Source organism: Pan troglodytes, chromosome X (genome assembly GCF_028858775.2).
Source record: "Pan troglodytes isolate AG18354 chromosome X, NHGRI_mPanTro3-v2.0_pri, whole genome shotgun sequence".
NCBI classification, from domain to species: domain Eukaryota; kingdom Metazoa; phylum Chordata; class Mammalia; order Primates; family Hominidae; genus Pan; species Pan troglodytes.
The window spans coordinates 2,866,010-2,889,421 of NC_072421.2; the positions used below are offsets into that span (position 1 = coordinate 2,866,010).

General features: G+C 51.0%; 2 protein-coding genes across 11 annotated transcripts in view; both read right to left on the minus strand.

Moving 5' to 3' along the window:
* DHRSX (dehydrogenase/reductase X-linked) overlaps window positions 1–18,699 on the minus strand; it is a 342,796-nt gene extending 324,097 nt beyond the window's left edge. For 3 of the 6 annotated variants that reach the window (XM_063804755.1, XM_063804756.1, XM_054676438.2), the window contains exon 1: window positions 18,542–18,674. In XM_063804755.1, the coding sequence (XP_063660825.1) occupies window positions 18,542–18,650 (109 nt within the window). In that variant the 5' untranslated portion in view covers window positions 18,651–18,674. Of the gene's footprint in view, window positions 1–18,541 lie in introns of all 6 variants that reach the window. The other 3 variants (XM_054676437.2, XM_063804758.1, XM_063804757.1) reach the window with 3 other exon arrangements.
* Window positions 4,103–18,705, minus strand: ZBED1 (zinc finger BED-type containing 1). Of its 5 annotated transcripts, XR_010154842.1 has the most exons (3): window positions 18,034–18,408; window positions 16,794–16,987; window positions 14,627–16,086 (listed from the first exon to the last, which is right to left on the minus strand). XR_010154842.1 is itself a non-coding variant. In XM_016943151.4 (2 exons), the coding sequence occupies exon 2, from the start codon at window positions 8,392–8,394 to the stop codon at window positions 6,310–6,312; it is 2,085 nt and encodes a 694-aa protein (XP_016798640.1). In that variant the 5' UTR covers window positions 8,395–8,447; window positions 18,542–18,705; the 3' UTR covers window positions 4,103–6,309. The 5 variants fall into 5 exon arrangements, 4 of the variants coding, with proteins under 4 accessions (XP_016798640.1, XP_016798641.1, XP_016798643.1 ...); XM_016943151.4 differs by lacking the exons at window positions 14,627–16,086; window positions 16,794–16,987; window positions 18,034–18,408 and adding exons at window positions 4,103–8,447; window positions 18,542–18,705; XM_016943152.4 differs by lacking the exons at window positions 14,627–16,086; window positions 16,794–16,987; window positions 18,034–18,408 and adding exons at window positions 4,103–8,444; window positions 18,542–18,701.
* Between the last annotated feature and the right edge of the window lie 4,707 nt (window positions 18,706–23,412).

Below are 23,412 nucleotides of genomic sequence, written 5' to 3' on the forward strand. Positions count from 1 at the left end.
CAGTATGTTGACCACGCTGGTCTCAAACCCCTGTGTTCAAGTGATCCTACTGACTTAGCCTCCCAAAGTGCAGGTATTACAAGCATGAGCCACCACACCCAGCCTATTTTTATTTTATTTTTGTAGGCACAGGATCTCGCTGTTTGCCCAGGCTGATCTCAAACTCAGGTTCAAAAATCATCCTCCTGCCTCAGCCTCCCAAAGTGCTGGGATGACAGGTGTGAGCCATTGTGCCCGGTCTCATACCATTTTTGTATCATGAAACTTTATTATTCTTTGGATTTCTTTCCGCCAAGAACTTAAACATGTAAGAAGCAAACCAACACCTTTTAAAACCTAAACGTAATTCTTAGCTTGTGGATCCAGTTTTGGAAGCAATTTAAATTCTAGAAAGCCTGCAGTAACTGCCTATTTGATACGTCCTCAGAGTTCCTGCCTTTCCAGTTAAACACAAATAAAATAGGAGTCCAGTGACCTCGAACACCCCAGGGTAAGAACGCACAACCTAAAAGCCAGTTGGAACCTGAATGTGAAAAGGCAATCATTCCTTCTGCATCAAAACATCTGCACCCACGGGTCCACCCGTCAGCCAAAAGCCACCTCAGCAATGCTACCAAAACAGGGAAAAGAAAGGCTACCGTCTTTCTTTCATGCAAGCCCTCTAAGATAACGCACAACCTACGAGCTCACGTAAATTAGGGCACAAAGAACCCAACTGAAATCCTGGCAGAACAAGCACAACTTCTGCTTAATCGTGAACTCATTCATTTATTTATTTAGAGACAGGGTCTCACTCTGTTGCCCAGGCTGCACTACAGTGATGCAATCTCAGCTCACTGCAGCCTCTACTTTCTGGGCTCCAGCAATCCTCCCACCTCAGTCTCCCAAGTAGCTGTGATCACACATGTGTGCCACCATGTTTGGCTAATTTTTATTATTATTATTATTATTTTTAGAGGCAGCATCTCTTGCTTTATTTTCCAGGCTGGAGTGCAGCAGTATGGTCCCAGCTCACTGCAGCCTCCAACTCCCAAGCTCAAGTGATCCTCCCACCTTCGCCTCCTGAGTAGCTGGGAATACAGACATGCGCCTCCATGCCTGGCTAATTTTTTGTATTCTTAGTAGGGATGAGGTTTGGCCATGTTGCCCAGGCTGGTCTCAAACTCCTGGGCTCAAGCGATCCGCCTGCCTCGGCCTCCCAAAGTGCTGGGATCACAGGCATGAGAGCCACTGCACCTGGCCATGCAGCTGTTTTAATAAGCAATTCTGAGAAGACACAAATGCCCCCCTGTTCTTTTGTGATAATATTAACACAGATTACTGAATTCCAGTGACAAAAACCTCACACGTGTTACCTAAAGAAACACAGAGCCCAGAGTGTTCGATCTGAGCTGTTTCTCAAACCAGGACAAATAAGTGGATTCCAATTGGTGCCTCGAGAAAAAAAGGGAAAAAGTGGCAAAAAAAAAAAAGTAGTTTCAACAAACTCCAGCCGTTATTTTTGGAAGGCCCACTTACCAAGAGCAGTGTTTACATTCATAAATTTTTTTTCTGAATTTCTTAATGGTTGGGGGAAAAAAAGAAGTCAACAGAGCAATAATATTTCTTGACACAACATTTATATAAAATTTAGTGCCCACGAAGTGGGAGTGGAATACACGGAGTCTCGCTCTTGTCGCCCAGGATGGAGTGCAGTGGCACGATCTTAGCTCACTACAACCTCCGCCTCCCTGGTTCACGCGATTCTCCTGCCTCAGCCTCAGTACCTGGGATTACAGGTGCCCACCACCATGCCCAGCTAATGTTTGTATTTTTAGTAGAGATGGGGTTTCACCATGTTGGCCAGGCTGGTCTTGAACTCCTGACCTCAGGCGATCCACCCGCCTCGGCCTCCCAAAGTGCTGGGATGACAGATGTGAGCCACCGCGCCCAGCAATGGATGCTTTTAGACACAACGGCAAAACTAAGTTGTTGAGAGACAGAGAATGCATGGTCCGCAGAGCCAAAAATATTTCCTCTCTGACCCCTTCAAGTTGACACCATCAGGGTCCTCATGCCAAGGACCTCCCGCATCTGATTGCAACACAAAAGGACAGGCAGCCGCAGCTAGGAAGGAGCCCAGCTGCAAAGCCCTGAAACCCGAAAGGTTCCCAGAAGTTGCTCAGAAAGGAATTCATGCAGTTTGAGAAAATCTGGAAGAAATGAGCCAAACCCTGCTGTTTCCGTCGTCTGAAGAAATGAGCAAAACACTGCTGTTCTGCTGCAGACGGTCCTGTGAGAGTTTGCATTCTCTGTTCACCAGGCAGGGGCATGGCGAGTTCATTTTATAAAACTCTCAGGTGAGCCCCACGATTTGACGGAGCAGGAATCACTGGGAAAGGACGGGGCGGCGGGCCTGAGATCACAGTGGGGAAAACAGTAGAACTGCTGCCCAAGCACATCTGAGACTCGAACAAGGCGCAGGAAGATGGTCGGAACAAAAGCAGGAGCTGGCTGCGCCAGGAATCGGGTCTCTGGGCCTCCTCTGCACTCACGAGCAAATAAACGTCACCACCGAGATTTCAGTGCCCCAAAAACAGCCCAACCGGCTCCTTCCCACCAGCTGCCTCTTTACTAAAACATCTGAAACCTTTTTCTCACTTTCCCCAAGCTGTTTTCCTCACCCTTCAGAGGCCTGCTAGGAAAACAGTTCGAAGCAGGCAATTCTGCAAAGGGGGGGGGGGGGGGGAACAACCATCTCAGAGTTAGGGCTGTACAGCCAGATCCAAGCGTGAAAACAAAACCGAACCGAAAAATCCCACCACTGTGCGGAAGGAGTGCCACACAGGCTGGGGTGAGAACTGTCGGGGTTAGGGAAATGTCTCTGTAAGAAACCCTCAAGGACTAGAATTACTCCTAATGGGAAAAACGTGTAAACATGTCCCACTTAAATGAACATCACGATGCAAATGCTTAGTTATGAGGACTGAAAATGAACCCCTTTCAACCCAAAACGTGCAAGAAAGAGAAATTTCGACATTTTAATGATGCCCTAGGACAGGCAGTCAACCAACAGCACTTGGAAAGGGCAAGTCTGGGCAGAGGTGCACATCCCGGCCTTCCTGTGTTTCTCGGGGGCCATTGTTTTCTCAGGAGGGAGGAAAAGAGGGAGGGAGGGAGGAAAGCAGAAAGGGAAGGAGGAAAAAAGGGATGGAAGCAAAAGGAAAGAGGAAGGGAGGGAGGGAGAAAAGGGAGGGAGGGACAGAGGGAGGGAGGAAAGGAAGGAAGGAGGAAGGGAGGGAGACACGGAGGGACAGAGGGAAGGAAGGAGGGAGGAGAGGGAAGGAGGGAGGGAGGGATGGGGGAAGGAGGGAGGGGAGGAAAGGGAGGCAGAGAGGGAGGGGAGGGAGGGAAGGGAGAGAAGGAAGGAAGGGAGAGAAGGAAAGAAGGAAAGGGAGGGAAGGAAGGAAAGGGAGGGAGAGAAGGAAAGAAAGGGAAGGGAGGGAGAGAAGGAAGGCAGAGAAGGGACACAAGGAAGAAAGGAAGGGAAGGAAAAGGAAGGGAAGGGAAGGGAGGGAAGGAAGGGAGAGAAGGAGAGAGAAGGATGGGAGGGAAGGAAGGAAGGAAGGATTGGTTGGCTGAAGAAGAGACGGAGGGTTGGACGGAAGGAGGAGGGAAGGAAGAGACAATGTGAGAGGAGGTGAGAAAGACAGGAAGAGAGGGGAGATAAGGAGGCTGGGGGGAGAGGCAAGGCGCTGATGCCATCCGGATCCATCCAGGCTGCCTCGTCCATGGGGCCTCCGTTTATACAACTATCCACTAAGTGAAGGAACCGGCAAAAATCTCTGCTCCCGGGGAACACTTTCACCAGCTGCCGGCTTTATTCACTCAGAAATTTTGATGCCAAAACACCCGAAAGTACATCATAACTTGAGGATTTACAGACAAGAAAGAGGAGCACAGAACTGACCATGGGTGCCCTGGAAAAAGTTGCTTGAAACAAGGACCACAACAAAAATAAAAATAATAATAATAAAAAACCTCCCTGCACTCCCAGGATCAAGGGGTTCAGACAAACTGCAGTCCAGACGGACACGCGGCCGACAAATCAATGAGGAGCTAATGCATTTCTGTGGTTTATTGAACAACAGTCCAACTTGAAAGCATTAAATAAGAGGCAACCGTTCAGGAGGGGAACAATCGCTTAAAAATAAAAACGAAGACAGAGCCGGAACAGTTCACATTTTTCACGTGAGTGACGAAAAGCAAAGGATTGTTAGAGACGTAAAGAGAACGCTGGCAATGCTACAGAATGGAGCCCACGGAGGCGTGGGCTGCCCTGCGTCCCCGGCCTCGGGGCAGAACAGAGAGCAACCCCAAAGCCTGCCCCACTGTGTCCCTTCCAGCTGCCCTTCTGCTGAGAACACCCGGAGCTGAGGGTTCCAAGTTCACAGCCGAACCGCTTCCCTTAAAAAGAAAGCAAAGGTTACGTGGATTTCTCCCGTGCTTCCTCTTCTGCAGACTTACACCGACTCAGGACGTAAGGATAAAATTCTGTGCTGCTTGCAGCCCTGAGAAGTCAGCAGCCGTGGAATGCAGGTAGTTCCTTTGCCCTCTGACACCCAGAGTTCTTGGGGTCTCGGGAGAACATTGCCTGGAGCTGGGTGGGGTCATCCCTCCTCGACACTGTCCTCCCCAGCCCAGCTTGTCTTCACGGAGGCAGAGAACCCGCTGCACGTAGAATCCAAGCAATATGCTAAGCCTCGTGAAGTATTTTTCCTCCAGTTAAAAAGCAGTTCTACATGTTGGAAAACGTGTTTCTGTTTCCCTGAATGACTGAAAGCAACTCGCAGGAATCCAGCCACAGAAAACCCCTCCGGGGGCAATATTTTAAAATTCATTTCCCCTATGGTATTGAGTTTAAAAGAGAAGAATCAAGAGTCCTTTCCGGTAATCAAATCAAAAACACCTTATGTGGAAAAGCTGGCCGCACGGGGGAACTGGACTTTTAGGGCTGAGACACCGAAGACATAACCTCCGGACCGGTGAGCCACCCACTTTTGTTTTGTTTTGAGACGGAGTCTCACTCTGTCCTCCAGGCTGGAGTGCAGTGGCGTAGTCTTGGCTCACTGCAACCTCCACCTCCTGGGCTCAAGCGATTCTTCCGCCTCAGCCTCCCTAGTAGCTGGGATTACAGGCGCGTGCCACCACACCTGGCTAGTTTTTTGTATTTTTAGTAGACACGAGGCTTCACCATGTTCGTTGGCCAGGCTGGTCTCGAACTCCTGACCTCAGCGTGAGCCACCACGCCCGGCCACCGCCCAGTTTTAAGGAGCAACTCCGCAAAGTGAAATTTCGGCAGGCAGCAGGAAGCAGGCTCTCTGGCAGCAACCTGTCGAAAATACAACACATTCCACGCTTTTTTTTGTTGTTTGCTTTTTGTTAAGTGTCTGCATTTTTGTACTCATCTGTCACATTTTTAACCGAACATTAGAAAAAAAGGTCTCTCTTTTTAAGAAGGGCATTTTGGCTAAAAGGTCTCTTCCCCATTTCTCAGAAGCAAGAGGTCCCTGCTTGCACGAGAATGTAAACATGAATTCAGTGATCTGGACCTCGCAGAAGTCACACATGATGATCGGGAAAGGCTCCCTCGACGCCACCCAGAATGTTCCTGCGTTTCTTCTAAACCCTCCCAGGGAGAACTCGAATCAGACATGGTGGAGGTCTTAAGTATCTGTGAAGGAAGGAACAGCTCCTCTAGGCTCTGCTGCACGCAATTCCCAAGCAGAAGCGTTGGCAATTCCCAAGCAGAAGTCGTCAGGACCCCGGGAATAGGGGAGGAAAGGAAACCCACTCAAAGCCACCTCTCTTGTGTCTTCTTTTTTCTTTTTGAGAGAGTCTCGCTCTTGTCGCCCGGGCTGGAGTACAGTGCAGTGATCTCAGCTTACTGCAACCTCCACCTCCCAGGTTCAAGCGATTCTCTGGCCTCAGCCTCCAGAAGCTGGGATTACAGGCACATGCCATCAGGCCTGGCTAATTTTTGTATTTTTAGTAGAGACAGGGTTTCGCCATGTTGGCCAGGCTGGTCTCGATCTCCTGACCTCAGCTGATCTGCCCACCTCGGCCTCCCAAAGTGCTGCGATTATAGACAGGAGCCACCGCACCCGACCCTCTCTCACTTCTCGAATCGTTTTCCTTTTTCCGCCTTCTAGGTGTCAAAGACAGTGGATGGTCTCTGAGGTTCAAAACCAAGCTGACCGGGTAAGTATTTACAGCAAAGCATCCAATGGGCTGCTGCGGGGATGACTTGTAAGACAACACGCTTCCTCGCTACAGGAAGCTGCTGTCCCTAATGCCAAAGAAACCGCCGCTGACGCCATCCCCCAAGGAGAACACCTGCTCCTGGTCCAGGCCCCACTCCCCCTCGTCCTGGTCCTCGGGTTCCGCCTCCGCCCCACTCCGGGCGTTCTCATACAGAAACACCTGCTCGTCCACGTGCGCGGGAGCCAGCCGGTTCCTCTTGGCGCTGACCACGTTGGCGGCGGAACCGAAGAGACGCTCGGGGGCGACGCGCGTGGCCGTCACGCACCAGTACTTCTGCAGCACCTTGGGCAGCAGGGGGAAGAGGGCCAGGCGGTCTGACCACCACTTGAGGGGGTCTTCGTTGAGGCCAAGCACCTTCTGGGACTTGAAGTTGCTCAGCTCCTCCACCACCTGGGCGTGCCACTCCTCCTGGTCCTCCACACCGCCCGTCTGGCAGAAGATCTCGGCCAGCATGTTGTTGATGACGCTGGCGGGCGGCGGCGTGGACGTCCGCAGGAGCTTCTTGACGGGAGGCTCCTCGGGCACCGGGAAGATCTTGTCCTCCGCCGGCCGGTAGCCGCCGTCTTTGACCTTGTCCAGCAGGCCCTTGGCCTCTTCCACCACGCGGTTCTCCACCTGCTGCCGCTCGAAGGCGGAGAGGAAGGGCAGCCTCTTGTAGCGGGGGTCCAGGAAGGTGGCCACGTTGAGAAACATGTCGATCTCGGGCGTCTCCTGGTAGGTCTTGGAAAGCTCCTTGGCGATGACCTCCTTGGCCATGCTGAGCTCCTTGGAGTCGGTCTCCTTGATGTTGAGCGTGGTGTTCAGGAGCATGTGCAGCAGCGGCTTCACCATGCTGATGGTGGGGTACCTGGAGGCCGACAGCATCTCGGCCACCTGCTTGAAGGGCTGCAGGAGCTCCACCAGCCCCTCGATGGTGGCCCACTCGCCGGCCTCCAGCATGAGGTGGTGGTTGTTGCTGTCCTCCACCAAGACCCCGGCGATGACGAACTGCTGCTCCTTGAGGCGCTGCAGCATGGCCAGCGTGCTCCCCCACCAGGAGACGCGGTTGCTCACCAGCATGCAGTGGGCCACGTTCTGCTGCTTCTGCTTCTCATAGAGCATGTACATGGCCACGGCAGACTGCTGGAAGTACTCCACCAGTTTGCGGCAGCGCGACAGCAGCGCCCCCAGCTTCGGGAGCTGGAAGGCCTGCTGGATGCCGGCATTGAAGGTGTGGCCCAGGCAGGGCATGTGCACTGCGACGTCCAGCAGGGAGCACGCCTTCACGATGTCCTTGCCGTAGTTGGTGGTGGCCCCAAAGACCTTGGCGCTGATGCCCCACTCGATGAAGACCTCATAGAGCACCCGCGTGATGGTCTCCGCCGTGTTCTCTTCGGGCACCTCGAAGGTCTTCAGGCAGCGGGAGCCCATGGACAGGCAGTTGGGGGCGCCCAGGCCCAGGAAGTGGGCGGCCAGCGTGACGTAGGCGCGGTTCTGATTCTCACTCCTCCACATGTCGGTTGAGATGCCACACCAGGTGGCCTCGGCCAGCTCCTTCAGGATCACCTCCCGGACGGCCCCGTACTTCTCAGGGATGGCCTTGGTAGAGATGTACTTCCGGCTGGGCAGCTCATACCGGGGGTCGGCCGTCTTCAGCAGCACCTTGAAGGTGGGCTCGTCCACGATGGAGGCCGGGTACAGCCCCTCGCAGATGAGGCCCAGCACGGCGGCCGTCAGCTCCTGCTGCTTCTTGCTGTCGTAGCCGTGGCCGGCCTTGACGGCCAGCGCGTCCTGCCCGGGCTGCTGGGACGACTCGGGCTTCAGCTTGGAGAAGGCGGTGGCGAAGGCCTCACGCATCTGCTCCGTGTTGCTCTTGACGAACTCGCAGAATTCCTCGGGGTGGTTCTTCTCCAGGTGGTAGGACAGGTTGGAGGTGTTTCCGGAGTAGGCGATCTGGGCCATGCAGATGCGGCAGTAGATTTTCTTCCACTGCAGGATGCATCCCTCGGCGTTGGTGTCGAAGCCGAAATACTTCCACACCTTGCTCTTGGCGCGGGGGTGGGCCACCAGCTTCAGGTCTGTCTGGGAGCTCTCCAGGCTTTTATTCTCCATTGCTTCTCCACCGGAGCCTGCCTGCTGGACGGCTGCTCACGCGTGGGGACCTGCTGAGAAGGGCCAAGACAAACACAGCATGAGAAGGGACCCAGGCGCGCACGGGAGCCCTGCCGGGGAGACAGACAGGGTGCCGGGGCAGCTCCGCTTTCAACCAAAGGGCCCTGGGGCCGGACGGCTGGACCTTCCTTGCGGGTCACTTTTGCAGAGTGGAGGAGGGAACCTAGTGCAGGAATACGCTCTTTCTTCCACGTTAATCCGACTGCAGCGATGCCGCACGTGTCAACATACAGGTTTGCGAGTGAGCACGGCATTTTTGCAGGGCTGTACCTGACAAGTGCCTTTCGTTTGTTTTTTTTTTTGAGACAGAGTTTCGCTCTGTCACCCAGGCTGCAGTGCAATGGCGTGATCTCAGCTCACTGCAACCTCCGCCTCCCGGGTTCAAGCAATCTTCCTGCCTCAGCTTCCTCAGTAGCTGGGATCACAGGCACCTGCCATCACGCCTGGCTAATTTTTGTATTTTTAGTAGAGACAGGGTTTCACCATGTTGGTCAGGCTGGTCTCGAACTCCTGACTTCAGGTGATCCACCCGCCTTGGCCTCCCAAAGTGCTGGGATGACAGGCGTGAGTCACCGCGCCCGGCCTGACAATGCCTCTGTCATCGCAGGGGCTTGCTGTTCCTGTCCTAAGAGCTTTCCCAAGCACCTGCCACGTGGGAAAGCCGCGTAGATCTTTTCTGGGGATGAAGCCTACATAGAAGAATCCACAAGTGGTCAGGCAGACCCCCCACTGCCAACCATCACAGCAGGACTCTCTGAATGCCACCTGAGCTTCATTCACTGCATTAAAGAAGCCAAACAGGACCTCCAGCTGACTAAAGCCGGCTTTCCTATGGCTAAGAGGCACTGCACACTCTTCTCAAACTTTATGGTTTAAAATGAAGCCATGTGGAACGTCACAGGTGCATCCGTGATCTGTAAGCACGTCTGAAGAAGCATGGATTTCTCAATCCCTGGAACTTCTCAAAATGCCCATTGTGTCCAGTCACACCTGTGGGCAGAAAGGCCCAGCTGGGCAAATATCACACACCTGTGCAAACATCGGGCACTTGGTGTGGAGGCTTAGATGACCCAGAAGCCAGTCCCCAGGGTTCCTGTTGAGGTTGAATGCTCACACATACAGGCCCTTCCAGCTGCCACTCAGGAGGCCACCTCTGTGACTGGGTTGCCCAAAATGACAGCTGGGCTTTGTTAAAAGGTGTAATTGCGTCTGCAAGTGTCCAGTACAGTGCTCAGGAGGGTAAATAACAAAATGCACCACCCAGGCACGTTCAGAGTGTTGGGATACAGTCAGTGCAAGGAGGCGTATTTCAATGATGACTATAGTGCGTTGAAAAGCGCCCTCCCCTACCAAAGAAAATCTGTATCCACCTGGTACTTGTGTATGGGACCTTGTTTGGAAAAAAGGGTCTTTGCAGATGTATTAATAATGAAGGTAAGGATCTTTAGATGAGATTATTCTCAATTGAGGTGGTCCTAAATGCAGTGACCAGTGTCCTTAATAGAAGACAGATGAGGAGACACAGACACAGAGGAGAAGACCACATGGAGACAGAGGCAGAGACTGGAGTGATGCGGCCACAAACCCAGAACGCCTGGAGACCCCAGGAGCTGGGAGAGGCAGGAAGGATCCTCCCCTAGAGCCTCCACAATGAACTGGATAAAATCATGGTGGATTGAACAGTGGCCCGCAGAAAGATCTGTCCACAGCCTAAAGCCCAGGATGTGGAATGAGATCTTACTTGGTTATTAGAAATTTTGTAGATCTCATGAGTTAAGGATCTGGAGATGACATCATCGGGATTTGAGTGAGCCCTAAATGCAGTGACAGATGTCCTTATAAAAGACAGAAGAGGAGACACAGACACAGAGAAGGCCACATGGAGACAGAGGCAGAGACTAGAGTGATGATGTGGCTGGCCCGAAGCCCAGGGACGCCAGGAGCCCCCAGGAGCTGGGAGAGGCAGGAAGCACCCTCCGCGTAAGCCTCCGGAGGGAGCACAGCCCTGAGACACTTTGATTACAGACTTCTGGCCTCCAGAACTGGGAGAGAATAAGCTATGGTTTTAAGCCCTCCGGTTTCTGGTACTTTATTAAAGCAAGGTATTCTGAAGGTTAATTTTGCCCGAAATAATGAGTGGAGGTCTTAGAAAGGCCCCCCGTCTTCACGGGCAGTCGCGGCCTGCGTTGCTGGCTTTCCGTCAACGGTGCCTGCCCAGTGCTTTTTAGGGAGACGCCGCCACGTGCCGGGTGAGCTGGGCATTGCCAGAGCCCAGCAGTGCCACTTCCCAAGACTGGGGTGCAAGGATGGGGGTCCCGTGACCAATGCCAGCACCCCGGTTTGTTCTAAGGTGCTGAGAGAATGAATAACACGACCGGGACTTCCAGAAAACGAGGAACCCCCAAACTGCATCTTCTGCAGCCGAGTTAGAGTGGGGACCCTGGATTACACAGTCAACGGAGGGGGAAAAGAATCTCAAGAGGCCTCCTAAGTCCGACCTGAATGACAGGACACAGCTGTATCAGATCCTCCATCATCATCATCATCATATTATTATTATTATTTGGCTGAAACAGGTTTTGGTACTTGGGAGGAAAAGGTTTACATTCCATTATTATTATTTGTGCTATTGGGCTGAAAGAGGTCCCAGTCCTCAAACAAAAGTTTAAATTCTATTTATTATTATTATTATTATTATTATTACTATTATTATGTGGCTGAAAGCGGTTCTGGAACCTGAAGGAAAGGTTTCAATTCCATTATTATTATTTTTTTTATTATTATGAAGATTAGGCTGGAAGAGGTCCCAGTACCAGTAACAAAGGTTTATATTCTAATTATTATTGTTACGGTTGTTATTATTATTAGGCTGAAAAAGGTCTTAGTACCTGTAGCAAAGATTTTTATGCTGGCGCCAGGCACGGCGGCTCACGCCTGTACTCTCAGCACTTTGGGAGGCCAAGGTGGGTGGATCACCTGAGGTCAGGAGTTTGAGACCACCCTGGACAACATGGTGAAACCCCTCCTCTACTAAAAATACAAAATTAGCCGGGCGTGGTGGTGGCACACGCCTGTAGTCCCAGCTACTCGGGAGGCTGAGGCACGAGAATCGTTTGAACCCGGGAAGCAGAGGTTGCGGTGAGCCGAGATGGCGCCATTGCACTCTAGCCTGGGCAACAAGCGCAAAACTCCGTCTCAAAGAAAGAAGAAAACAAAAAAAAAGATATATATGCTATTATTACTATTATTTTTAGGCTGGAAGAGGTCCCGATACCTGGAAGAAAAGTTTGTACTCGGTTATTATTATCTGTCTGAAAGAGGTCCTGAAAGCTGGAGCAAACATCCATATTCCATTATTATTATTATTATTATTATTATTATTATTGTGATTGTTTGACTGAAAGAAGTCCCAGTGCCTGGGGCCAAGGTTTATATTCTATTATCATTGCTGTTATTATTATTTGGCTGAAACAGGTCCTGGTACCTGTAGCAAAGGCTTATATTATTATTATTATTATTATTATTATTATTATTAGGCTGGAAGAGGTCTCGACACCTGGAACAAAAATTTTCATTCTATCATTATTATTATTATTAGGCTGAAAGAGGTTCTAGAACCTGGAGCAAAGGTTTTTATTCTATTATTATTACTTTTGTTATTAGGCTGAAGGAGGTCCCAGTAACAGAACAAAAGTTTATATTCTATTTTATTACTATTTGGCTGAAAAAGGTGCCAGGACCTGTAGTAAAGGTTTATATTCTATGATTATTATTAGGCTGAAAGAAGTCCGGGTACCTGGAACAAAAGTTTATATTTTATTATTATTATTTAGCTGAAAAAGGTTCTGGCACTTCAGTCAAAGGTTTATGTTCTATTATTATCATTATTATTATTATTTGGCTCACAGGTGTCCCAGTACCTGGACCAAAGGTGTGTTTTCTATTAATACTATTCTTATTATTACTATTTGGCTGAAAAAAGGTTCTGGTACCTAGAGCCAAGTTTTATATTCCACTATTATTATTTGGTTGGAAGAGGTCCCAGTACCTAGAAGAAAAGTTGATATTCTATTATCATTATAATTATTATTACTGTCATTATTGTTGGTCTGAAACAGGTCCTAGTACCGTGAACAAAGGTTTATATTCTATTATTATTCTTATTTGGCTGAAAGAGCTCCCAGGACCTGGAGCAAAGGTTTATATTCTATCATTATTATCATTATTACTACTGTTATTATTATTACTGGGCTGAAAGAGGTCACAGTACCCTGAACAAAGGTTTATATTCTATTGTCATTATTATTATTATTGTTATTATTTGGCTGAAAGACGTTCCAGGAGATGAAGCAAAGGTTTATATTCTATCATTATTATCATTATTACTATTATTATTATTATCATTACTGGGCTGAAAGAAGTCACAGTACCCTGAACAAAGGTTTATATTCTATTATCATTAATATTATTATTATTATTTGGCTGAAAGACGTTCCAGGACGTGAAGTAAAGGTTTATATTTTATCATTATTATCATTATTCCTATTGTTGTTATTATTATTGGGCTGAAAGACGCCCCAGTACCATGAACAAAGGTTTATATTCTATTATTATTAATATTATTGTTATTATTTAGGTGAACAAAGGTTTGTATTCTATTATGATTATCATCATTATTTGGCTGAAACAGGTCTAGCACCTGGAGCGAAGTTTTGTACTAAGAGCCAAAATTCCCAAACCCCTAACCAAGTGACTCCTGGAAGGAGAAACAAGAAGCTCCCTCCCACGTCTCCTGCTGTCAGAATTCCATGAGACTCCCAGGTAAAGAACCGTCCACACAGTAGGTGGGTTCCACCTGAACCCACGTAACAGCCACAGCAGAGCTGGCCTTCTGCAGTGAGCACCCTCCTTCCTCCTTCCTCGTTCCTCCTCCCTTGCAGCGCTTCCGTGCACACAAGGCCACGAATAAAGGTTGCTGCAAACCAGCCTCTCACTGCCTCATTCTTCAAGACTGGTGCAGCATCCCCAGTGCTGGGGGGGGGGGGGTTTGGGGGGGACACTCCCCAAAACGCTCTCAGGGGGCCGGCGATTTCACGTTTCCAACTGCACATCCATGAGAGGCCAGTGGATGTGCCTCACATGACTCTTACCAGAACGACACGTCGCAAGAGACCAGTGTGAAGAAGCAGAGGAAGGAGCCAGCCGCCATCCGTCCCTTTATGGATGAGGCTGACAAAACCCTAAAACTCAGCCACTCTTCTCCCTAGGTTTTTGTTATTTTGGAAATGACAATCATTTTTCTTTTAAAAAACATACAGCACATGGCCAAAGGGTACCAAGTTTCTGTTCGACAGGAGGAATCCGTTTCAGTGACCTACTGCACAGCGTGGTGGCGATAGTTAATAGTGTATTACATATTTCAAAATAGCTAAAAGAAGTCTTTATTTTTGTTTTTGGTTTTTTTGTTTTTTTTTTGAGACGGAGTCTCGCCCTGTTGCCCAGGCTTGAGTGCAGTGGCGCAATCTTGGCTGACTGCAACCTCCACCTCCCAGGTTCACACCATTCTCCTGCCTCAGCCTCCCAAGTAGCTGGGACTACAGGCGCACACTGCCACACCCAGCTAATTTTTTGTATTTTAGTAGAGATGGGGTTCCACTGTATTGCCCAGACTGGTCTCAAACTCCTGAGCTCAGGCAATCCACCTGCCTCAGCCTCCCAAAGTGCTGGGATTATAGGCATGAGCCACCGCACCCGGCCCGCCAATAGAGATTTTAAATGTCTTGCGTGCAGTGTATACTGTTCGGGTGATGGGTGCACCAGAATCTCACAAATCACCACTAAAAAACTTACTCATGGAATCAAACACCACCTGTTCCCCAATAACCTATGGAAATAAAAAACAAAAATAGCTAAAAGAGATTTTAAATGTTCCCACCGCAAAGGAAAAATAGCGGGTGATAGATATTAGTTTGATTTAATTATTCCACAATGCAAACATACAGCAAAGCATCACACTGTGCCCCATAAGTGTACACATTTATATATTTATATAAAAATATCAATTGTTTTTATTTACATCTAAATTATATAAATATAACTTATTTGTATTTTATATTTAAAGTATAAATTATTCTAAAAATATATATATTTAATAAAAATAAAATATAAAAACAATAAATATATTACATACATTTTTGGTAGTAACATGTAATTGGCCTGTTACCATTACTTTTAAATAAATTGTTAAATATGTTTTAAATTTCTGTTTTAATGTCTAACAGGATGACTTATTGACTGTTATAATCCACAAAAACAAAAACTGTCTGGGGTCCTCATTTTTTTGAAAGGGATTCTATGATCAAGAAATTGGAGGCCGGGGGCAGGGGCTCACCCCTGTAATCCCAGCAATTTGGGATGCCAAGGTGGACTGTCACCTGAGGTCAGGAGTTCGAGACCAGCCTGACCAACATGGAGAAACCCCATCTCTACTAAAAATACAAAATGAGCCAGGCATGGTGGCACATGCCTGTAATCCCAGCTACTCAGGAGGCTGAGGCAGGAGAATCGCTTGAACCCGGGAGGCAGAGGTTGTGGTGAGCTGAGATCACGCCATTGCACTCCAGCCTGGGAAACAAAAGCGAAACTTGGTCTCAAAAAAAAAAAAAAGAAAAAGAAAAAGAAGAAGAAGTTGGAAAACTGCTGTTTTTACTTCTACCTGATTTCTAATAGCCACTGTTCACTACTCATAAAACCAACAAGAATTAACTTTCCCTTTACAGGTTAAAAAAAAAATAGTTTGAAAAGTAGGACTTCTATAAATAGCTTTGTAAGTGGGCCAGTTGGCATATTTTTTGTAAATACTCACTCCTGTGGTACAGCATTTACGAATCCATTTTGCATCCCAGAAAGTGAAGGAATATTCTGTGGCCTATTATTTACAATAGAACTTTTAAGAAAAATTCTGTGGCAGTATTGGAACTGGACTTGACTACAGGTACCATCAATTTTCTCTCCTTTGCAAAACTCATGGATGCATCAGAGAAAATGTAATTTCTAAACAGATCACCCTGTTATTAATACCGGTGGGTAGAGACTTTCTTTACTCAATATGATCATTTTCAACAGATTTCAGGCCATATCAGTGTTCAAGTTTTGATGCCATATTAGGATATTAAATGCACTGATTAAATCATCTATTTTAAAATCCAACCAACAGATACAACTTACTGAATGGGCCGCATGGATATAGTCTTAAGAACACAGAGACAGACCCTCTTATGGGAATTCTCAATTTGTTTCTAAAGCCCCTCTGTAAAGGCATGACCAACATCTATGATTAATTTGTAATTATCTTGTTTTTCCATGATGAACTGTAAGAAGACACCATTTAGGAGTGGATTCCAGCCACAATTTCTTCCTTCTCATACCATGTAAGTCAACTCATGTGGAAGGTGTAACCCAGGCATTTCCTTTGTACGATACCTAAGAAGAACACGCTCCATGTGGAAGTTCTAAGAAAAAACTGCCCTTGCTTCCAATCTGCAGTGGGGAAATTGGCCCTCTTGGTTATTCAAACAGCTTAGCTCAAATGCCCTGGACAAAGTTCAATGTTTCCTCATCAACAGCGAAGGCCTACCAGAGAGAAGCAAATAAAAAATGCCGTTTAGGAAGCTGGCCACCAGCAGACCAAGGACAACAGCATTCCTCCACTGGTATCGAAAATTATTTTTAATCCATACATAGGAAGGGGCTCGATGAGGGCAAGCCACTTAAGTTAATCTTTAGAGAAGGCCATTCTGTTTCGATACACACCCGGGTACAGATTCGCTTGGCAGACACGTGACTTGACCAGAAGCTCGTCCTCTTTAACAACCTTCTGTTGTTATTTAATCAGTAAATGGGAAAAAAAAAGATTCCAGCCCTCCTTTCTAATGCACAAAGAGCAAGTTTTTCAAAGGCCAGCATTTTGGTGAGCTGCTGCGGGAACCCCGGCCTCTTCTGCCCGGGCCCACACAGGCCCTTAAGGAGGTTTAAGGGGACCTTTCTGTAAGCAAAACTGCCCGGATAAACATAATCTTCTGCGAGACTCCACACAATTGTTCAGCAGCTGTAAACTGTTCACCTTGCAACTGATTACTTACTTCAAACAAACATGCTCTCCTGCCCTCCGAAAGCCTGACTACAGTTCCCTTTACTCTCCTTCTTCTATGCACTTGTAATTATGCTAAGTGGGTTTAAAAAAAAATACTGAAGGCCAGTTTGGCAGAAAAAGAAAAGCTTAGCTCACAGAAAACTCAAAGCTCTTTTTCTCTGGCTAGAGGCGGGAGAGAGAGGCTCACTTTAAAACATCCACTCCAGGCACGCTTCTCAAAGGGTGGCGCTGGGACCCCTGGGGTTCCTTCAGTGGGTGCAGAGTGGAAGTCAAAAGTCATTTCACAATAAGGCACCCAAGCACTTCGCCTGGCTGACTCCCAGTCTCCCAGAGGCGTGCAGTAGTGTCTTCCAGAGGCCTCCTGACATGCCATGAAACTGTCTACAGAGGCAGAAATAACAGCTCTCTTCTTAGGCTGGACATTTAAGACATTCAGGGCAACGTACACCGCCACCCCCACCACACTGACCCTCTGAACGCTCTGTTTTGGAAAACTGTTATTTTTGAAACAAAGTATCATTTAACCTAACATGGAATTAACATTCCCTTTATTCCAGTTCACAAATAATTGTTTACAGGTTTCTAGGTTTAAATTGAGAATATGGGCCGGGCACAGTGGCGCTCTGTCTGTAATCCCAGCAGTTTGGGAGGCCCAGACTGGAGTATTGCTGCAGGCCAGGGGTTCAAGACCAGCCTGGGCAACATGGTGAGATGCCATCTCTACAAAAAATTTAAAACATTAGCCAGGCGTGGTGGCTCACGCCTGTAAACCCAGCACTTTGGGGGACCCAGGTAGGAGGATTGCTTCGGCCCATGAGTTTCAGACCAGCCTGGGCAACGTAGCAAGACCCTATTGCTACAAAAAAAAATTAAAACATTAGACAGGTGTGGTGGCTCACACCTGTAATCCCAACAGTTTGGGAAGCAAAGGAAGGAAGATCGCTTGAGCCCAGGAGTTCGAGACCAGCCTGTGCAACATAGCAAGACCCCGTCTACAAAAATTTAAAACATTAGTCGGATGCAGTAGCTGGTGCCTGTAATGCCAGCACTTTGGGAGGCTGAGGCAGGAGGACTGCTTGAGCCCAGGAGTTCGAGAGTAGCCTGGGCAACAGAGCAAGACTTCATCTCTACTTCCTATTACAAATAATAATAATAATAATAAATTCTGAACCTGCAAATCTATGAATAGAAGTTATCTGCATACACAAAACACAGTGGCGGTCGTCACTGATGAGTTCAGACAGTAAACGAGTCCTGCAAAGTTGGAGATCTGTGACTCAGAGATGTTTACAAAGGCCAAGGAAACAAAGTTGCCACTTAACGGGCCTGCCCTCCCCACCAGACCTCCGTGGCTCCCCAGTGCCCGAGAAGCCGCCTGTGGGCCCCCTCTGGAGACGTCCTCCGGAGAAGGGCCCATCCTCACTTACCCTGGGGTGGGTAGGGGTCGAGGTCCCTGGGACGCCCGCTCCTCCCCTCCGGGGCCTGGCGGGGGCGCGCGGTCCCTGGCCGACCGCAGGCGGCAGGCAGAGCCGCCTGATGTCTTGGGCGCGGGGCGTGCGAGCCCCCGGGTCCCCGGCCACGGCCCGGAGGTGTCAGGGTGCGCGGGGGGGCGGTTGCACGGGGGCTGCTCGGTTGGAGCCCGACCCGGGACAGGCGGGGAGGCCACACGCGCGGGGAGGGAAGGGTCGGGCCGGGTCGGGCCGGGCCAGGCGCGCAGAAGAGCCGGCGGGGACGGGAAGCGCGGGGCGGGGAGGTCCCAGGCGCGCACGCCCCCCCCACCCCCACCCCCGGCCACACCTCGACCCCCGCCCAGCCCCACTTCCGGGAGCGCCACCGCCTCGCCAAGGTCACGCGGAGCCCCCGCGCCCCCGCCCCCGAGCCAGCCCGCGCCCACCCGGGTCCCCGGAGCCCTGACCCCTGCCCCGCCCTGCTGACCTGGCTCCAGGAAGCCCCCGCGGCAGCGCCGCAGCAGCTGCGCCAGGATCACCGCGGCGCCTACCGCGTAGACCCGCAGGGCCGCCCGCGCCGCAGACAATGGCGACATGGCTGCCCCGGCCGCGCCGCCGCCGCTTCCGCGCCGCCCGCGGGACTCTGCGCCCGCCCGCCCGGACGGACGGCGGAAACGCGCGCGCCCCGGACCGCCCCCTGCCCGCCCCGAACCGCCCCGGCCTGCGGGGAACCCCCAACCCCAGACCCCGCCCGGGCCCTCTGGGATCCCGCACCGCCTGCAGGACTGGGGACCCCGAGCGGACAACCGACCCCAGCCAGGACATCCCCCCCAGGACCACAGACTCCAGCCAGGAACCCCCCCTGCAAGAACCATAGACTTCAGCCAGGACCGCCCCCCCAGGACCACAGACCCCAGCCAAGACCCCCCGTCTGAACCACAGACCCCAGCCAGAACGCCACCCCAGGACCACTGACCCCAGCCAGGACGCCCCCAGGACCACTGACCCCAGTCAGGACCCCCCCTTCAGGACCACAGACCCCAGCAGGGACCCCCCACACACACCCCCAGCCAGGACCACAGACCCCAGCCAGGAATCCCCCCCAGGACCACAGACCCCAGCCAGCAATCCCCCCCAGGACCACAGACCCCAGCAGGGACCCTCCACACCTCCTCCAGGACCACAGACCCCAGCCAGGACCCTTCCCCCTCCCCGCAGGACTGCAGACCCCAGCAGGGATCCCCACCACCGCAAGACCAACAACCCCAGCCAGGACGCCCCCAGGACTACAGACCCCAGCCAGCACCCAACTCAGATCCATAGACTCCTCCCAAGAACACCCCCCAGGACCCCAGACCCCTGCTGGGACCCCCAAGACCACAGACCCCCCCACTGGGGCACGCCCAGACACCCCACCAAGAACCCCACCAGGACCACAGACCTCCACCAGGACTCCCCAGTACCACAGATCCTCCCAGGGCCCCCCAGGACCACAGACCTCCACTGGGACCCCCACCACCAGGACCCCTCTCCAGGATCACAGACCCCTACTGGGACCCCCTTCTAGGACCTCCACCTCCATCAGAACCACCCCCCGGACCACAGGCCCCAGCCAGCACCCCACAAGACCACAGACCCCTGCCAGGACGCCCCCCAGGACTACAGACCCCAGCTGGGACTGCCTCTCCAAGACCCCACACTCCAGCCAAAACCATGGAACCCCATTCAGGCCCCAGCCAGGACCCCCACCATGGGATCACAGATCCCCTACCCAGACCCTGCAGGAGACCAGGACCACCACGGGAACCACCCTCCCCATCTTAGCCAGAATCATGTAACCCCACGCAGACCTCAGCAGGGACCACAAGGACTTGTACCCCATAGGGAACCCCAGACAACCACCCAGAGCCATGCCAGGATTATGGACCAGGACTCCCACAGAGGACTCTGAACAGCTGCAAGGACCATGGACCCCACACCCTAATTCCTACTGACACCACAGAACCTGCCCCAAGCACGGACCCCACACCCCAGTTCCTGCTGACACCACAGAACCTGCCCCAAGCACGAACCCCACACCCCAGTTCCTACTGAGACCACAGACCCCACCCCAATTCCTGCCAGGCCACAGACACCACCCACCAAACCTACCCCTCCACTTCCCTGCCCCCAACAACCCTGCAGGGATCACAGACCCCCTTCCCGGCCCCTGCAGAGAACTCCAGACTACTTCAGGGACCACGAGCCCCCTCCCGACCCTGATCCCTACTGGGACAGCAGACCCCTACTCAGACCTTGGCTGGGAACCCCAGACAACCACAGAGTTACCTGGGCTCCCTCAGGGAACCCCAGACCAGCACGGAACCCCCACCCAGACCCTTACCAGGGCCAGGCTGAAAACCCAGAAGGAACCCCCACCCAGACCCTTATCAGGGCCAGGCTGAAAACCCAGAAGGAACCCCCACCCAGACCCTTACCAGGACCAAGGCTGAAATCCCACATGGACCCCCCAGCAGACTCCTACTGGAATTCTTCATGGATCCTCCCACCCAGACACTGAGACCTTCACCCCACCACAACCCTCCCAGTCCCACACCTGGTCCCCCAGGGGACCCCAGACCTGGCATCCGGGACTCCACACAGATCCTAACACCCGCTGTGTTTGGGAGACAGGAGCCTGGGAGAGCTTGGGTGACACCATTTTAATCATCAACTCCATCTTAAAAACCAGGAAGACACATTCCTTGCCGGTCACGGCCCATGGTCATAAGATGTTTACGGCTGAAGAAATGACTTAATAATGCCTCCAAGGACAAACACAGACGACAGCGGAATGTCTGGATGTCGCCATATCGTGTAACCACATATGCTGTTAAAGATAATTACAGTCATGCTTTGACGTGCTTGGGCGCGAAAATGCAAAGGATGGCTCTCTCTAAATCAACTAAGGAATAAATGTCACGCCGTCAGACATAACCTAGCTTTTACATAGATAAGACAGACCCCTATAGAAGAAAGCTTTAAAACAAACACAAGGTGTTACACCTCTATGACAAAACAGTTTCTTTTTCTTTCTTTCTTTTTTTTTTTTTTTGAGACAGAGTCTGGCTCTGTGGCCCAGGCTGGAGTGCAGTGGCGCAACCTCAGCTCACTGCAACCTCCACCTCCCAGATTCAAGAGAGTCTCCTCTCTCAGCCTCCCTGGTAGCTGGGATTACCGGCATGCACCAGCACACCCAGATAATTTTCGTATTTTTAATAGAGACGGGATTTCACCATGCTGGCGTGGCTGGTCTCAAACTCCTAATCTCAGGTAATCTGCCCACCTCGGCCGCCCAAAGTGCTGGGATTACAGGTATGAGCCACCACACCCAGCATGTAATGGAATAGTTTCTAATAAACTAAAACTTCCCTGTACTCTTATGACTTACCTTGAATTACTTCTTGAGCAATATCCAAGAACCCACTGTTGGGGGCTAGATCGGGACCCCTCTCCTGCAACACTGGGACCCTAAATCACCAACCCCATCATCCCCAGGACCCAGACCTGCACCTTCACTCTAGGTCTGCACCCTCATACACATGCCGGTGGGCACCCCCCAGCCCCTGCCGAGGTCCAGGAGTGAGAATCTCCACCGGCAAGTCACCTGACCCTAGCCAGGAACTCTATCCCTGCTGGGAGCCAGAACCCCACACTCCACATCTCACTGGGACCCTGGCACCTTGCAGGGCCACAACCCATCTGGAACTTTGGCCCCCATTGGGATGCATCCCCACTCCCATAGGAACTGAACCCTCCAGGCCTCGCTCCCCACAGAACCTCAACAGGCACTAAGGGGCACCCCCAGTGTGCAGGTTGCACCCAGCCACTGGGTGGGCTCTGGTGCAGATCTAAGATGATTGGAATACAGAGACCTACCCGGCGACCTCAGGTGTGACCAGGTGTGCTCAGGTGTGGCCAGATGACCAAGCTGGATTAAGAAGGGTCTTTGTGGCCTTTGCAACCCTCTGTCCTACAGATGAGGAAACTGAGGCTAGGAAGACCAAGGGATGGGGCTGTCCCATTTGGCCAAGTGTGCCAGGTATCTTCACATGTGCCCAAGTATGCTCAGGTGTCGCCAGGTATGCTCAGGTGTGATTCAGTAACCAGGTTGGATTAAGAAGGCTCCTTGCGGGCCAGGTGCAGCGCCTCACGCGCATAATCCCAGCACTTTGGGAGGCTGAGAAGGGTGGATTGCTTGAGCCCAGGCGTTCGAGACCTGCCTGGGCAACATGACAAAACCTGTCTTTATTATTTTAATATAAAAAAATTAAATTAAAAAAGAGGGCTTCGCCAGGCACAGTGGCTCACGCCTGTAATCCCAGCACTTTGGGAGGCCAAGGCGGGCAGATCACCTGAGGTCGGGAGTTCGAGACCAGCCTGGCCAACATGGAGAAACTCTGTCTCTACTAAAAACACAAAATTAGCTGGAAATAATGGTGCATGCCTGTAATCCCAGCTACTCAGGAGGCTGAGGCAGGAGAATTGCTTGAACCCAGGAGGCGGAGGTTGCAGTGAGCGGAGATCGCTCCATTGCACTCTAGCCTGGGCAACAAGAGGGAAACTCCATCTCAAAAAAAAAAAAAGGTTATTCCAGCCTTTGCAACCTTCTGTCCTACAGGTGAGAAAACTGAAGCTTTCTCATTTGGCCATGTGTGCCAGATATCCTGAGGCGTGCCCAGGTATCCTCAGGTGTGACCAGGTATGCCTGGGTGTGGCCAGGGCACCCAGCCAGAAGCATTGGGAAAATCCACAGTCACCCCTGTTCCCACCTTAAAGTTTTCCCAGGAGAGCTGCCGTTGCATGCGGTGTGAAACCGTGACCCCACTGCCAAATTCAGAAGGACCAAGGATTCCACCAGGAGCGCAGGGGAGTGGGCTTATTGTAGCCCAACATGCTTCTCCCCTTGGGGACTTCTGGTAGTTATCTAAAAGGATGTTTGTGAGCAAAAGGATAGTGATGTCTAGAGCCATGAATTGGGGGGCTAAAAGCAGAATGCATCACCTGGTGCTTCCAGCAATGGTCTGGGAGACACCCTTACCTTCCCCACAGCCCACTTATCTTCTCAGATGCTCATTTCATCATCTGTCATATATTGACTTTGATTTCCGTGTGAATGTTTTTAGCCACTGCTGTAATAAATGGCCACGAATGTAGCAGCTTTAAACAACACAAAGTTATTATCTCAAGTCTGCAAGTAAGATGTCCCAAAAACGGCCTCAACCGGGTCACTTGCTCAAGGTCACTGATATGGTTTCGCTGTGTCCCCTCCCAAATCTCATCTTGAATTGTAGCTCCCATAATTCTCATGTGTTGTGG